This window comes from Selaginella moellendorffii, unplaced genomic scaffold (genome assembly GCF_000143415.4).
Source record: "Selaginella moellendorffii unplaced genomic scaffold, v1.0 SELMOscaffold_220, whole genome shotgun sequence".
Classification (NCBI taxonomy): Eukaryota; Viridiplantae; Streptophyta; class Lycopodiopsida; order Selaginellales; family Selaginellaceae; genus Selaginella; species Selaginella moellendorffii.
In genome coordinates, this window is record NW_003314480.1 from 31,565 (window position 1) to 46,197 (window position 14,633).

Sequence of the window (14,633 nt, forward strand, 5' to 3'; positions counted from 1 at the left end):
TAAACCCTAAAACCCTTAAACCCTTAAACCCTTAAACCCTTAAACCCTTAAACCCTTAAACCCTTAAACCCCTAACCACCCTAAACCCTAAACCCTAAACCCTAAACCCTAAACCCTAAACCCTAAACCCTAAACCCTAAACCCTAAACCCTAAACCCTAAACCCTAAACCCTAAACCCTAAACCCTAAACCCTAAACCCTAAACCCTAAACCGGCACACGGAGAATGTGGATTGCACAAAGTGGTGCCGAAATCTCGCCAGATTGCAACACCGCGGGGTGTCTTTGACCCTAAACGCCTAAACGCGCCTAAACCCTAAACCCTAAACCTAAACCCTAAACCCTAAACCCTAAACCTAAACCCTAAACCCTAAACCTAAACCCTAAACCCTAAAGCCTTCTTGGGCCAAACTAGCCTTTCTTGGCTAAATTGGCTCCACTAGGGTCCAACCCCCACACTCTCTCTATTATACTTTTGGTCTCAGGTCCATCTCAACTTCCATCTTGGGTCTATCTTGGACTCCATCTCGAACTCCATCTCAGGTCCATCTCAGACACCATCTTGGGTCCATCTTAGACTCCATCTCAGGTCCATCTCGAGTCCATCTCGGACTCCATCTTAATATTGGCTCAATTGCTCCGAGTCTAGGTGGATGTAAGCAACCAAAGGGAACGACTCGAGAGACGATCCATGGGGTTCAAATATAGAGGGAAAGGGCCCATGAACAAGAGTGCACCCCCTTTTCCAATTGGTCAAGGGTCTTGGGATATTTGGGGTTAAGTGTCCTTGGGTGTGAATAGTGCTGGGCTGGGTGACCTCCCGGGAAGTCCAAACTCAGGAGCTTACATTTGGTATCAGAGCGGTCTTGGGTCCGACTCTGTTGGTTGGCTAGGGGAATCACACCACATGTTGATTGACATCTGGCTGGTCCAGTTTGCTCCTGCTGGGCTCGACCCGAGGGGTAGGGTGTCAAGAGAGCAGGGCTCTCGGGAGAGCTGCGGCTCTCAGCTTCCGTTCACGAGGGCGTGAACTTGCAGGGAAGCGTGGTGGATTGTAAGCAACCAAAGGGAACGACTCGAGAGACGATCCATAGGGGTTCAAATATAGAGGGAAAGGGCCCATGAATAAGAGTGCACCCCCTTTTCCAATCGGTTAAGGGTCTTGGGATATTTGGGGTTAAGCGTCCTTGGGTTTGAATAGTACTGAGCTGGGTGACCTCCCGGGAAGTCCAAATTCAAGAGCTTACAATTTGGTATCAGAGGGGTCTCGGGTCCGACTCTGTTGGTTGGCTAGGGGAATCACACCACATGTTGATTGACATCTGGCTGGTCCAGTTTGCTCCCGCTGGGCTCGACCCGAGGGGTAGGGTGTCAAGAGAGCGGGGCTCTCGGGAGAGCTGCGGCTCTCAGCTTCCGTTCACGAGGGCGTGAACTTGCAGGGAAGCGTGGTGGATTGTAAGCAACCAAAGGGAACGACTCGAGAGACGATCCATGGGGTTCAAATATAGAGGGAAAGGGCCCATGAACAAGAGTGCACCCCCTTTTCCAATTGGTCAAGGGTCTTGGGATATTTGGGGTTAAGTGTCCTTGGGTGTGAATAGTACTGGGCTGGGTGACCTCCCGGGAAGTCCAAACTCAGGAGCTTACAGTGGAGCCCAAGTCCCCATTCAATCTTTACTTTCCCCTTATTAAAAAAACAACTTCGTAGACTTCCAATAACATGCTGTAACACTTCTAGTATAATGCAAATCCTCTCAAAGAATTGTCTTTTAATATTAATACAATGGCATGGAACCCCATGCCATAATAAGTTACATTTTTTAATAAATACATGCCATCCCAAACTTTTATTTTTTGCCTCCAACGCCTATACAATAATCTTGGAATTTCATCACTCTCCACACTATCAGGATTTAAACCCAATAGTAATGCCATCTCTTCTCTAATACGTCCACGCTCATGTTCAGTGGTCGAAGAACCCATCCGGTTGAGCAGATTATGGAGATGCGGATAGTGCTTGGCTAGACAATATACATGCTATAAATGATGACTGGTGTCTGTCCGATCAAATGGCTTCTGATATACCGTTCCATCTGCCATTTGGTTGATTTCTGCAGCCACCTCCTGGACTGGCCGGTTCTCTAGCACCATCGCTCCAAGCCGTTTTGCAAGGTCCCCCAGAACATACGATTTCTTCTCCCTAGTTTCCATACTGCAAGAGATGGGGTGCACTGCATATGTGTGCGTGTTCCCTGTAGTTTTAATCGGCAAGTCATCGATGATGAGGATTTCACTTGACCTAGCAGTCCGGTTCATCACTACAGCCTCTGGCTTGACAAAGATGGGCTTGCTACCCCTCACATGGACCATAGTCAAGCAATCCTCCTGCGTTAGGAGAAAGTCAAATGGTAATATTACTCGCGTCTGATCGTGCATCATCTGTAGCAACGTTAATGCATTGTGGCACATCATGGATGTCCAAACTCCCAATTGCAAATTGAACCCGGCCCTCTGTTTTAAGTGTCGCATGGTCATTATTAGATCCCGCAGTTTCTCCTGTGTAATTAATGTGAATCTGTCTCTTTTGACCAACTTGCGACCGCAGGCTTTGGAGGGTGCAGTGACATTCAAGGACGAGCCACGCTCATGGGAGAAAAGGACACCGTTCAGATCAAAAACAATACAGTACCTTCGCCGTGACTCTGAAATGAAATGCGTCAGCATAAAAAATGGTACAAGTCAATTTTACCATCTACAATATTAGCGAATGGTGCTCCCGATGGTCGTTGAGAGGGTTTTGGTCGTGGAAACGTGAAGGGCGGAAATACTCTCCTCTGCAATGTGGGGTCAATCGCATCCGATGGCGTGTGGGCACATGCCATTTCAGCTGTAGACTCTGGTACAACTGGCTCAACAGTGGCATGGGGTGGTTCCGATGGCGTGTGATCACACGCCATTTCAGCTGGTGCCTCTGTTGGCAAAGTGGACATGACCGAACAGGCAGCAGGGGTGGTGTAGGGAGGTTCCAACGGCGCGTAGTCAGACGATTGGGCACACGTTGAGTCCGTGTAAGGAACCAACTCGCCGAGGTGTCGTAGGCTAAGGGAACCCCGAAAGCATGACCAAAATGACAAAGAGTTCATCGGATGGGACCAAGTCAAAGATCGAGTCCAAGACCGACTCTAGGACCGAGTTCGAGATAGAGTCCGGAATCGAGTCCAAGACCGACTCGGGGACCGAGTTCGAGTCCGAGTTCGAGACCGAGTTCGAGACGGAGTCCGAGATCCGAAATCGGGTCCGAGACCGAGTCCGAAGTCGAGTCCGAGGTCGGGCCCGAGATCGGGTCCGAGATCGAGTCCGCGATCGAGTCCGAGACCGAATCCGAAGTCGGATCCGAAATCGGATCCGAGATCGAGCCAGAGACTAAGTCCAAATACTAATACGGGTCAAGGGGTGAAAGCCCAAAGCGTGCGTCCCCCAGGGGGGGGGGGCTGCAGGGGGTTCCAAAAGTATAGTAGGGATAGTGAGGTCCAGGAACCAGTTTAGAAGGGACTCTCCAGTGGGGCTCCCAAACTGACTTGAGGTTGGGACTGGGACTGAGGGGCCTTGGGTGGGAGTGAGCATGGACTTGGTTGGTGCCGGAGGGGCCATCCAAGGAAGTGCTCAAGAGCAGCTCCCACTCCCGAAAGGGAAACCGATTGCGGTGCTCCCGGCTCATGTGGAGTGGTGCCCCACTTGAGTACCATGCGGCTCATTGGTCCTCGCCCTTCCTAGGGGCTTGGGCCTTCCTTCGGGATGGAAGTGGGGGGCGAGAGGTACCCATGCCGGGCCGTTAGGCCACGGTGTTTCGCCCCGGCGTCCCGAAGCAAGTGTTGCACTCAAGACTTGGGATTTAGAGGGTCCCATGATCAAGTCTTGTGGTACCAAGGGATGTTAGGAACCTGGAAGCTTGGTGTGCTTGGCTGCTTGTGCTTGCGGGGAGTGTAGCCGAACCTTAAGTCCAGTCTAACCCGGGGAGGGGGATTGGGAGTGATTTGGGAATCCGTGGAAGGATGGCTAACGCTCCATTGCTCGTGCAGTGAGTAGCTGAAACCAAGTAGGAGCTGGTACCATAGGCGATAACCTTGGCAAGGGAACTTAGCAAGAGCCAAGGCAGTGTTGGACGAATAGACGAGGTAAGCTGGCAAATTGGAAAGGAAAAATTTGTGGCTTACACTCAACTTCTATTGATATAACCATTCCACTTTGGAACTTTTGACAAAAATTCAACAGTCAAAAGGGAAACTTTGTTACATCCATGGACGTAATTTAATATGCCAACTATAAGAGCAAGAAATCTAAAAGATATCAATCAAATGAAGTACCTACATGGCTGCTTGTAAATAATCAAATAGAAGAGAAGGAAATGTTTTAAGAGAGACACCTAAGCTCAGACTAAATACATATATATGGATTTACTATATATGACTATACATGAATTTAAAATAACTGAAATAATAATAATTATGACTTTTTAAACTAAATTTCTTAAATAAACTTAAATATGGATTGTTGTGCACTCAACGTCGTCAACACATTATCTATGCCGTTTCCCTTACTGTCACCAATAGAGAACCAAAGGAAAACCAGAATCATAAGACTCGCTTTGTATCAAAGTCTAGCTGAATCGCACCTGGAAAGCCTCCTTTACCACTAAATACTGGTGATCACATCTCTCTCGTACACATTTTGGTATGCCTTACAGCTGCAATCTGCTCGATCATACCAAAATTGGAGCCGATAATAACACTTGAGGCATATATATCCATCGGATTAGACTTTTGATATGAGAGAGCTGATGAATTGTCCTTGTCCGAGAAAAATACATATCCAAAGTTTGTTCGAGCATACTCTACAAAAAACAAAAATAAAAAATAAACGAAAAATGTATAACGTATGGACTTACTTTCATTGCCAGGCTGCTCATTGTCCTTGATAGCAATCAGTCTTCGGACGTCACTCTTAAGATTTCGAACGACTTCCGACCAATCCGCAATGGCTGGCTTAAGAGGGTCTCCAGAGCACTTGCTTTGGATGTACAAAAGAAATGGCTCCAAATCAATGCCTTTTACTTCCTCGAGTATCAGGAAGGTATCAGCCCCGCTGTTCCGAGGTCCACAGATGGCCCAAGTCCCTGACCTTTGAACCTCCTCCTTTGAGCCTGGACTACTGTGTTTGATCCGAAACCAAAAAACTAAAAACAAGAACATACCTGGACTCAGTTGCTTGATTGAAACTGGAAAAGTGGGGAACCTGAACTTTCGGTTCTTCAGATTGTCAGGGATGTACCAATCGCAAGGCAACACATCCGCCAGCATGAAGGTCTCTGAACCCCCCGATAGTAACTGCAAATAACATGTTAGTAACCGAGACTATGAAAGACTATGAACGTAGAATTCACATACCTTATGAATGTAGATGCTGAAGATCAGAGACAACAAATCGTTGTCTTCCTTCTGCTTCCAATCATCCGTTGACATTGTTGTCAAATCAAAAGTTGTAGAGCCAAAAAGGTCCTCCCGCTGGAGTGTTAGCTTATGCAGTAACACAGGTGAAAACTCCACCAGAGCCTTTTCTTCGTCAAGAACCACAGCCACTACTCCACAACTCTCCAGAGCTTCCCATGTCAAAACATTCTCTCTTGGAAAGGCCTGCAGCAGAACCGGTCCATTCCTTGAGACATGCTCACGAAGCATCGATGCTTGAATTGCTCGTAAGAGATAAGAAAATCTCTCATCCCCGGCAAAGCCATTGTAATATTTGAATCTTCTGCATAGGCTCCACACACGATCCAGAATCCGCCTTACTTTGTCTCTCAGGAAGGGCTCCTGAATTCTCAGCGCAAGGTTGTCAATGTCAAGGGCCATGTCTGGGTCATCTGAAGCCAAAGCCTGAACCATGAAGGTAATCAACCTCGGATTCCCTCCGCTCAGCTTGCACAACAGCTGCATGCCATCATTTAAAGCGTGAAGTTCTTCACGGTTTGAAGTCCTCAGCACCTTGTTAAAGACTTGCAACACCAGCTTCTCCCGATCGCTGCTGCTGAGAGGGTTGACAGGAATATAAATCACTTCAGATGATCCAGTGTCACCACTCTCTCTCAAAGATGCCGCTGTGAAAAGGTTGGTCGCTCCGAGCATAGTGACAAACGTTTTGCCACCCACGTTCCTGTGCTTCCAATCTATGAACTCCCGAAACAGTTTCTGAACAAGGACGTTGCTCCTCCCAATCTCATCAAAGAAGAAGGACAGGAAAATGTTTTGGTCTCCGAGCTCGCAGACTTCTCGCAACAAAGCTATCACGTCATCAAACAGGAGGAACTTCTTCAAATCAGGTGCTTCGGCATCAACAACAGCGACAAGCTCTTGGTAAGGAAAGCGCGTCCAAGTCCCAGTATCTTTTCTGATGTTATCTTGGCCATCTGCTCTAGAAACAGCTGCATGCAAAGTCCTCAGGGCCAAAACCTGAGCATCACCCAGCCCGGCCTCGCCATGAAAAGTTGAAATAAAATCATGGTACATGAGCACGTCGAGATGTTCAACGGTGCTCATCATGGCATCCCACGGTCGCACCTCATCGGTTGATGTATCGAAAAGTGAGGCAAGTTCTTGAATCCTTAGCCCTGGATCACTCCGTTGCCTTCTCATCTCAATGAGTATTTGTGGGAGTGCCATGCCAAGGGATGTTTTTCCCGCACCCGGGAATCCAACCACACCCATTATATGGTGGAGGCGCCTAAACACATCCCACTTTGTGTGTTGACTGCTCATGAATTGCTTGTACAACAGCCAGTTACCCCTGAGCAAAGCATCCACAGTCTTCTCTCGTCCAACAATGGGAAACTGCTGCCCGATGTCCTTCAGAGACAAGCCAGTTGGCAAAGAAGATAATGAATCCCTTTCAAGGCATTTTCTGTACGTGCGGGCATGCTTAAGACGAGGTCCAAAGAGCTCCTTCAGCTTGGCAATCCGATCACAGGCGTTTGACCAAACAACTCCACTAGAGGGAATGAGCTGCTGACGGAGCTGCTTCTCCTTCTCCATCCAGTGCTTGTGAAGCTCACGGAGCTGCTTCTCCTTCTCCATCCAGTGCTTGTGAAGCTCACGGAGCTGCTTCTCCTTCTCCATCCAGTGCTTGTGAAGCTCACGGAGCTGCTTCTCCTTCTCCATCCAGTGCTTCTCCTTCTCCATCCAGTGCTTCTGAAGCTCACCCTGCGTGGAATCCACTTTCTGGTCAGCGCGCTCCACCTTCTGCTCAACCTGCTCAATCGCTTGTTGCACGGCCCTGATCTCCGATTCCACTTCCTCAATCTGCTGCTGAATCGATCGCTCAGGCCCATCCGCCCTTTGCCGCTTCCCAGCCCTGATATCTGATTCCAATTCTTCCCCATCCGCCATGAGACTGCTCTCTGGCGGAACCCTAACCTAGGTACTCTGATTTTTAGGGTTCTAGCCGTAGAATGGGACATTGTGCTTCGACTGCATTCGATGTGAGGTTGGTAGAAAACACCTGAAACTGGCATTGAGGTATGTTCAACTGAATCTGTGAAATGGTGTAGACTTTACTGAGTTTACCTGCAGGTAAACTGGAGTAGGTTCACGTAGAAAAGAACTAATGTTGACCAGTTTAGGGTTTAGGGTTTAGGGTTTAGACAGTATATGGCAGGACAGCTTCAGGCTTATGGCCATCTCGGACTCTCCTCAGAGAGCTGATCTTTGGCTGATCAACACGTAAGTTCAGTATCAGAAGGAAGAATCTTAAGCTGGATCAATTGTTGCTGCTGTTTTGTTCGCGGGTGTACTGTGAAAGCTCCGACAATGGAAACACTGATACGTAAAGGCAAAGCAGCCTCTATTCCCTTGGTGGATAGCTGGATGCGTTCCTCAGGGTTTAAAAGATCTCGAAGCTGTCAGCGTCATCGGAGTGCAGCAAATACAGTGGGGGAGACTTTGAAAGGCCACGAGGCCCGGCTGCTTCGACGGGATGCTTTACCGTCTCTTGATTTGCCAAAAGTTTATAATCTCTTTCGCTGTTGTGTTTTCAGGTTCGTAAGAACAAGTTTGTCAAGATCATTCCTATCAACGTTGGCTGCTTGGGTGCTTGCACATACTGCAAGACGAAGCATGCTCGTGGGCATCTTGGCAGGTACACAGTAGACACACTAGTAAGGACCTTCGCCAGTTTCTTTTCTCTGTTACTGAGCTTTATCTACAGGTGCAAAGATTGAAAACCGTGGTGTCTGAAGGTGTGAAGGAGATATGGCGACACTGGAGCTTACGGTTATGGTTATCTGTTTCAAGCTAGTATTTTTTATTTACTTTTTTCTTTCTTTGCACTACAGGACGAGACATTGGAGCATATATACCAGCGCTTCTACGTGCTTTAGTTGCTGCGCTTCCTCATAGACAGAAGTACAATGCTCCGAATCTACATCTTACAGCATCTGGAGGAAATGGCTGTCACCCCTGCGTGTATTCGTTCCTTCATGTTCTGGTTCAATCTGGAAGGGACTTGGTGTTGGAGGTACCGATGTTCTGGGTGATTGTTTTGTCTCTGTAAGCTGTTTTCTGTGTTCTTCAGGGCATGAAGAGGGAGTACACGTTTTCCGAGTTTAGAAAAATTGTGGATACTCTCACAAGACTAGTCCCGGAGATTCATATCGCTACAGATATTATCTGTGGATTTCCAGGTACGCTCGCATGCATGAAAAAGATTGTATCTTATTGAGCTTTTATCCTTGTCAGGAGAAACATCAGAGGATTTTGACAGGATCATGGAACTAATACGAGAGTACACGTTCCCACAGGTCCACATATCACAGTTTTACCCTCGACCAGGTAGGTAATCTCTGTACATGCTACTGAATGGTTCTCTCTGTCACTAGTGTTTATCCTGTCAATATCCTTAGACAGGAACACCGGCGGCTCTAATGAAACGGGTTCCAACGCTCGAAGTGAAGAAACGAAGCCATTCCATTCTGTTTGAATCGTTCACTCCTTACGCAGGAATGGAGGTAAAACGTACCGAGTCTGGGTCACCAACACTGCTGCTGATGGAATTCATCTGGTATTCTTTCTTTTGTTCTACGTCTCTGCAGGTTGGCCTGTGTACAAGTTCTACTTCCAGCTGTACCCGGCCTTCTTGGAAGCAAGTTAATGTGAAGATTACGTCTGTCGGAAGATGGTCTGTGACTGGCGAGTGGCGAACCAGATTCCACTCCTGGAGACGATGCTGAGAAAGTCGGATGCGAGCAGCGGTAAGGAATGCGATCCTCCGGGAGTTCCTGAGAAAGAGATCCCGAGTCTGGGCATCACATTTTCGTTTGTTGAAATTCACCAGGATCAGAAGCGGCGGGCTCTGTGGTCACTCTTGTGGCTTTCTTTACACACTCCAGAAGAAAACAAGCTCAAGGACGAGTCTGTGCAACGCTCGCACAAACTCGACTGGGCGCAACTGGGAGCTCCAACCAGAGTCCAATCTCCGCTATCCCAGACGAGGTGTCTTTACGTCAATGATGGCGAGAGACTTATCTTCATCAAGACAAGTTTGCAAGCACTGGTACGCTCTGTGTTCATCAGACTGTCTGTGGGAGAAATTCATCGGCTCAGGGCAAGCCAGCTTACCAAGGTACGTGCCTCCTGACTATACTATTTTCTGGAAATTTTGTTTTCCTTGCTTAAACGTTGAATTTTGCAGATGGCTGGTGCATAAGCACAGCACGCTACTGTCGTCTCGAAGCACTCGCATTTTATATTTCACGAACAGATACACGTTTCTGATTCAAGCCTTGGATGCATGGTGGGAACACGGCAACTATGTGAAAGTTTTTGTCAGGTGGCTTGATCACAACATTATGATCATGTCACAGCACAAAGATTGCATCACGTCTCCATCCTCTTAGAAAAGATCAAGGTCTTTTACAACAGGAGAGACGCTGCAGAAGGTGCTCTTGAATGCGGGCAACTTGTGACTCCACGTGCCAGGAAGCAGGGGGAGGATCAAAGTTTGGGTTGGATTTACAGCTCCTCTAAGCTGTGTCCTCTTATATGAGAGCTTATGCTGCGCGACTGGTGTGTATTCTATGAAGTGCTAAGCTCCGCTTTTGCGAATCGTGCAGATTTCCTATCTGCCTCACTTCTGCCAAAGCTTCACGGCAGATTGAATCTGTACGACCTGGAAGGTGTGTGTTTGGATGACGGAGTCACTGGGATGAAAATCTGGAAGGTGCTACGTGACCTCTGACAGCGTTATATCTCATGGGTGAAAGTTTGCCTTCACTGCTCGGACCTGAATTATGCAGTCCGACTCGAGAGAGTCCGGTAAGTGGCATTCCCACTGGCTGTTGGATCCTCCACCGTTGGATCGTACAGATCTAACAGCTCAAACGCTCAGCCTTTGAGTTGCCAGAAATTTCTAAGTCCTAGCACTTGGTTTTTGGCAATGGAGAGGAAGGTACGTGAGCATGGCAGCTACACCTTGAGCACGCCACGGCAGAGGTCACCACAGCCAGCTGCTCCAGCAGCAGCAGCAGCCGCCGACACAGGCAGCGCCAGCCACTGCAACAGCCCGCGGCCTGCCAACACCAGCAGCTGCTGCGGCTGCTGCTCCAGCCGGCCAGCCAGCCGTGCCACGGCCGGCCTCCAGCGACCGCCACAGCGAGCACTTGGGCCAGCACTCGCTGCCCAAAGCGCCAGCCCTGTGGCTCGTCGTGGCCCAGCCCGTTAGCACTGCATCCCGGCCAGCCGCTGCCCAGCAGCACCACCCGAGGCAGCAACCACCAAGGGATCTCCAAAAATGCTAAGGGGATTGCTCCCTGCTGTTGAGAGCATCCGCACCACCCAGACATCACCACAAAGATCCACCAGAATCTGCCGTGGGAGACACAATTGCAACCGCAATTGCAAATGCCCGCCTCTGCTTCTCCAGCATCCTCTCCACCGTCAGATCTCCCGATCCAACAGTCCACGTGGTCCAAGCCTACTTAGAATTTTTCTGGGCTATGGAGGAGAAAGATGCAAGGAGCAGTCACGACAGGGCATTCTGTCTTGACCACGCCACAACATCAAGCCAACAGCAAGCCAGGACAACTCCAAGCATGGTTCTGGATTCAGAGAAACCAGCCATGCTGCCCCTCTCTCCCTTCGCTAGCGTCTGGCACAGCAAGTCTCCAAGCCAGGCATTTGCGTTGGCCCCTGTGTGCCGCACCTCGCTGCCACAGTGCCACAAAAAATCCCTGCCTGGAGATGCTCACTGCCACTAAGAGTCCAGGAATTAGCTTGGCTTCTTGACACAACAATCTCTTTGGTGTTTCCTGTGGCCCAGCTCCCCTGAATCGTGTCTGGCACAGCAAACTCCCCACAAAGGCTTTTTGCCCCCTTTTAGTCCAGTGCCTTGGCACCACCAAGAGATCATAAAAATGCCAAGGGAGCTGCTCCCTGCCACACAGAGCACCCACACCACCCAAAGATCACCATAGAAATGCTGTGCCTCACCAAAATCTGCCATGGGAGAAGCCTTTGCAACAGCAACAGCCATTACAAAGGCCCACTCATGCTTCCCTCTCCTCTCTCCTCCACCGTCGGATTGCACAGATCCAACGACTTACACATGCAGCCTTTGAGTTGCCAATAACTTCTAAGTCCTAGCACTTAGTTTTTTGGCAATGGTAGAGGAAGCTACAGGAGCATGGCCATTGCGTCTTGAGCATGCCATGGCCCAGGCCACCATAGCCAGCTGCTCCAGCAGTAGCAGCTGCCGATGCAGGCAGCGCCAGCCATTGCAACAGCCTACGGCCTGCTAGCACCAACAGCTGCTGCATTGTGGGAGTGATTGAGGCAAGGAAGAGGGACGTCACCAGCTTCACTGGTCCTCCATTTGCTTTGCCGGAGTGACTATGGCAAAGGACGAGCTCTTTTTCTCCTCTTTTCTCTCTCATGGCTTGGTTTTCGCTCTTTTTCTCGTTTCGATTTCACGGCTAGCATCTAGGGAGTGGCGAGAGGTGGAGTTTGGACGTCACTTTAGAGGTGACTTGGAGCAGCTAGGGTTAGGGTTCCTGGTGGCTAGGATTAGGGTTCACCCTGTTCTAGGGCTAGGGTCCCTTGGCAGCTAGGGCTTCTAGGGCTGGTAGTGGCGGGTCGCTGTAGTCCTAGGAAGCTTTTAAGGCATCTCGATGGTAGATAGATAGTTGCAAAAGTTCTAGAAATGGAGCTCTTTGCCAAGATCTATGCGATCTTGCTTGCCTTGACACGTGATGACGATGATGTCACTTTAGAGGTGACTTGGAGCAATTGGGACTTGAAAAAGTTCCCATCTTTTTGGATTCTCTTTGGAAGACCATGCATGGTGTCTCGCTTTGAGGACAATCGGGAAGGGAGGATTTTTGGATCTAATGGCAGGGATTGCTACCACAGTTGGGACTAGCGGCCAATGGAGTCGATTCGGTGGTACAACTTGAAAAAATTCCCAGATTTCTGGATTCTCTGTGGACAACCATGCATGGTGTCTTGCTTCGAGGTGATCAGGAAGGGAGGGTTTTTGGAACCAGTGGCAGGGACTGCTGCCACAAGTGGGGCCAGCGGCCGACGGAGTTGATTCAATGTTGCACGCGTAGGGGATCCACATGTTTCCTCTCCAATGCTAGATCTGGAGCATTGAACCTCCCTAGGAGGAGGTTCGGGCCATTTCTCTAGTCCCTTGGGCTAGGAATTTTTCGAAGATGGGCTAGCGCACTTGTCTAGTGTGGGAGGCAAGGTAGCACGCTCTAACTATGAGTTGGAAGAAGTTCACACCTCGCATGGATCTACAAGTTGGAGTCACATCGCGATTGGGCGTCGTCTTGGCACCAAAGGCAGGTTGGTGGTGGAGGGCTTTGTGGTGGTTTTGCGTGTTGCGGAGTGTACCAGATGGCTTCCAGTTTCACAATGGAGTCACTTGGGAGGTGGACGGCCCACGGGCAGCACCAGGCGTCCATGCTCGTAGTTTCGCTAGTCTCTCTGAGAGTGCGCTCTCGTTGTTTTAGCCCCTAAGGGGCATTGGGGAATAGTACATACACGTTTTATCAATTCGGTGGTACACGCTAAAGGATCCATACATCTCTTCTCCAACACCTATTCTAGAGCTTTGCTCCCTTAGGAGGAGGTTCGTGCCATTTCGTAGTCCCTATTGTAGGGCTAGGACTCTAGCGAAGATAAGCTAGCACACTTGTCTTGTGTGGGAGGCAAGGTAGCACACTCTAACCTCGAGTTGGAGGATATTCACACCTTGCATGGAGCTATGTGTTGGAGTATTATTGCATTTGGATGCTATTTTGGCACTAGAGGCACGTTGGTGGTGGAGCGCTCCGTGGCAAGTTGTGCTGGTCATGGAGCGTAGCAGGTGGCTTCAAACTTCGCGGTGAAGTCATCTGGGAGGCGGATGGCCTAAGAGTAACGCCGGGCATTCGTGCTCATAGCTTCGCTAGTATCTTTGAGAGTGCGTACTCAATGTTATTTTGATCCCTTTGGGACTGGGGTAATGTACATACATGTTTAGTGATCTCGCCGGATGGTGCCGGATTGCGCCGGATTGCAAAAAAAACCCTAATGTTGGACAATTTTTGGGGAGGCAGTGGTCGAAGGCACCCAGTATGGCTGCTGTGATCGGAGGTGCAGCCAGAGGTAGAAGAGTGCTTAGGGGAGAGCATGCAATCTCCCCACACTTGCTACTGTCAACGGGGGCATCCGTCATGAGATCCAGGGAAGCTTCATTCCCCTATTTTTGCTTTTGCTGTGTACTCACTCTCATGTGAACAGCATGGAAAACAGTTGCAAGGGAGTCATAGCATCCACGCCCATCAATCTACTCCCAAGGTCATGGAGTGCAAGGTAGCATTCGGCTCCCACGAGAGGACTGTTACAAGGTCGGGGTTCTAGAACACGCACAGCAGCAAGCCAAGATGGGAAAGGGCCCTCTATATCTACGGCCAGAACACTGCTGTGCAAGGCAGCAAGTGAGCCATGCAAAGCAGCAGCCCAACAAGATGAGAACCATGGGATAGAAGTGGTGGATGTTTCTAGGTTGGGAGATGGCCAGGTCCTGGAAAAAGCTGGAAGTGTAAGCCATGCCAGAGGCGAAGTGTCCACTGAGAGTGGAGAAGAGGATAAAGCTACCTCCCCTCACCCACTTGCTTGGTCACTGGCTGGAGTGTAGGAACTACATGAGAGTCTCAGGCCAGTCACAAGTCAGGAAGGCTTGCAGGGAATCATCCCAAGCACTTTTGCAGCTGAGGTTCACAGAGATGGATGTCTCACAAAAGTGCAGGAGCGGCGCACCAGGGTCAGGTCAGGAGTCACCACCAGAGCAGTAGCATGTGCAGCAGCAGCAGAGCTAGGGCGTGGGATAGGAGAACTCAAGTCTGCCCCACCCAGAACGACCAAAAATAGAGGAACAAGGCCCTAGTGTGGATGCACTTATGTCCTACAGGATCAACATGGAGGCCTCACTAGAAGGTGAGTTCACAATCCCTCACTCAGAGACACAACCAAGCCAAGAGCTCTCTAGGGAGACTAACCATTCAGCCATGGCCCCAGGGCTGAACAAGGAACAGCCACTCCGGAC

The 14,633-nt window shown here is 49.5% G+C and overlaps 1 protein-coding gene and 1 pseudogene across 2 annotated transcripts; one reads left to right on the forward strand and one right to left on the reverse strand.

Annotated features, from left to right (window-relative positions):
• Window positions 1-4,434: 4,434 nt before the first annotated feature.
• LOC9648433 lies at window positions 4,435-7,487 on the reverse strand. 2 transcript variants are annotated; one of them, XM_024667862.1, is made up of 5 exons: window positions 5,444-7,487; window positions 5,251-5,383; window positions 4,945-5,199; window positions 4,672-4,890; window positions 4,435-4,596 (listed from the first exon to the last, which is right to left on the reverse strand). In XM_024667862.1, exons 1-4 carry the CDS (start codon window positions 7,433-7,435, stop codon window positions 4,706-4,708), a joined length of 2,565 nt encoding a protein of 854 aa, XP_024523630.1. In that variant the 5' UTR covers window positions 7,436-7,487; the 3' UTR covers window positions 4,435-4,596; window positions 4,672-4,705. The 2 variants fall into 2 exon arrangements, with proteins under 2 accessions (XP_024523630.1, XP_002994315.1); XM_002994269.2 differs by having other exon boundaries at window positions 4,451-4,890.
• A 10-nt stretch (window positions 7,488-7,497) lies between these two features.
• On the forward strand, window positions 7,498-9,541 carry LOC9648432 (annotated as a pseudogene).
• Window positions 9,542-14,633: the final 5,092 nt, after the last annotated feature.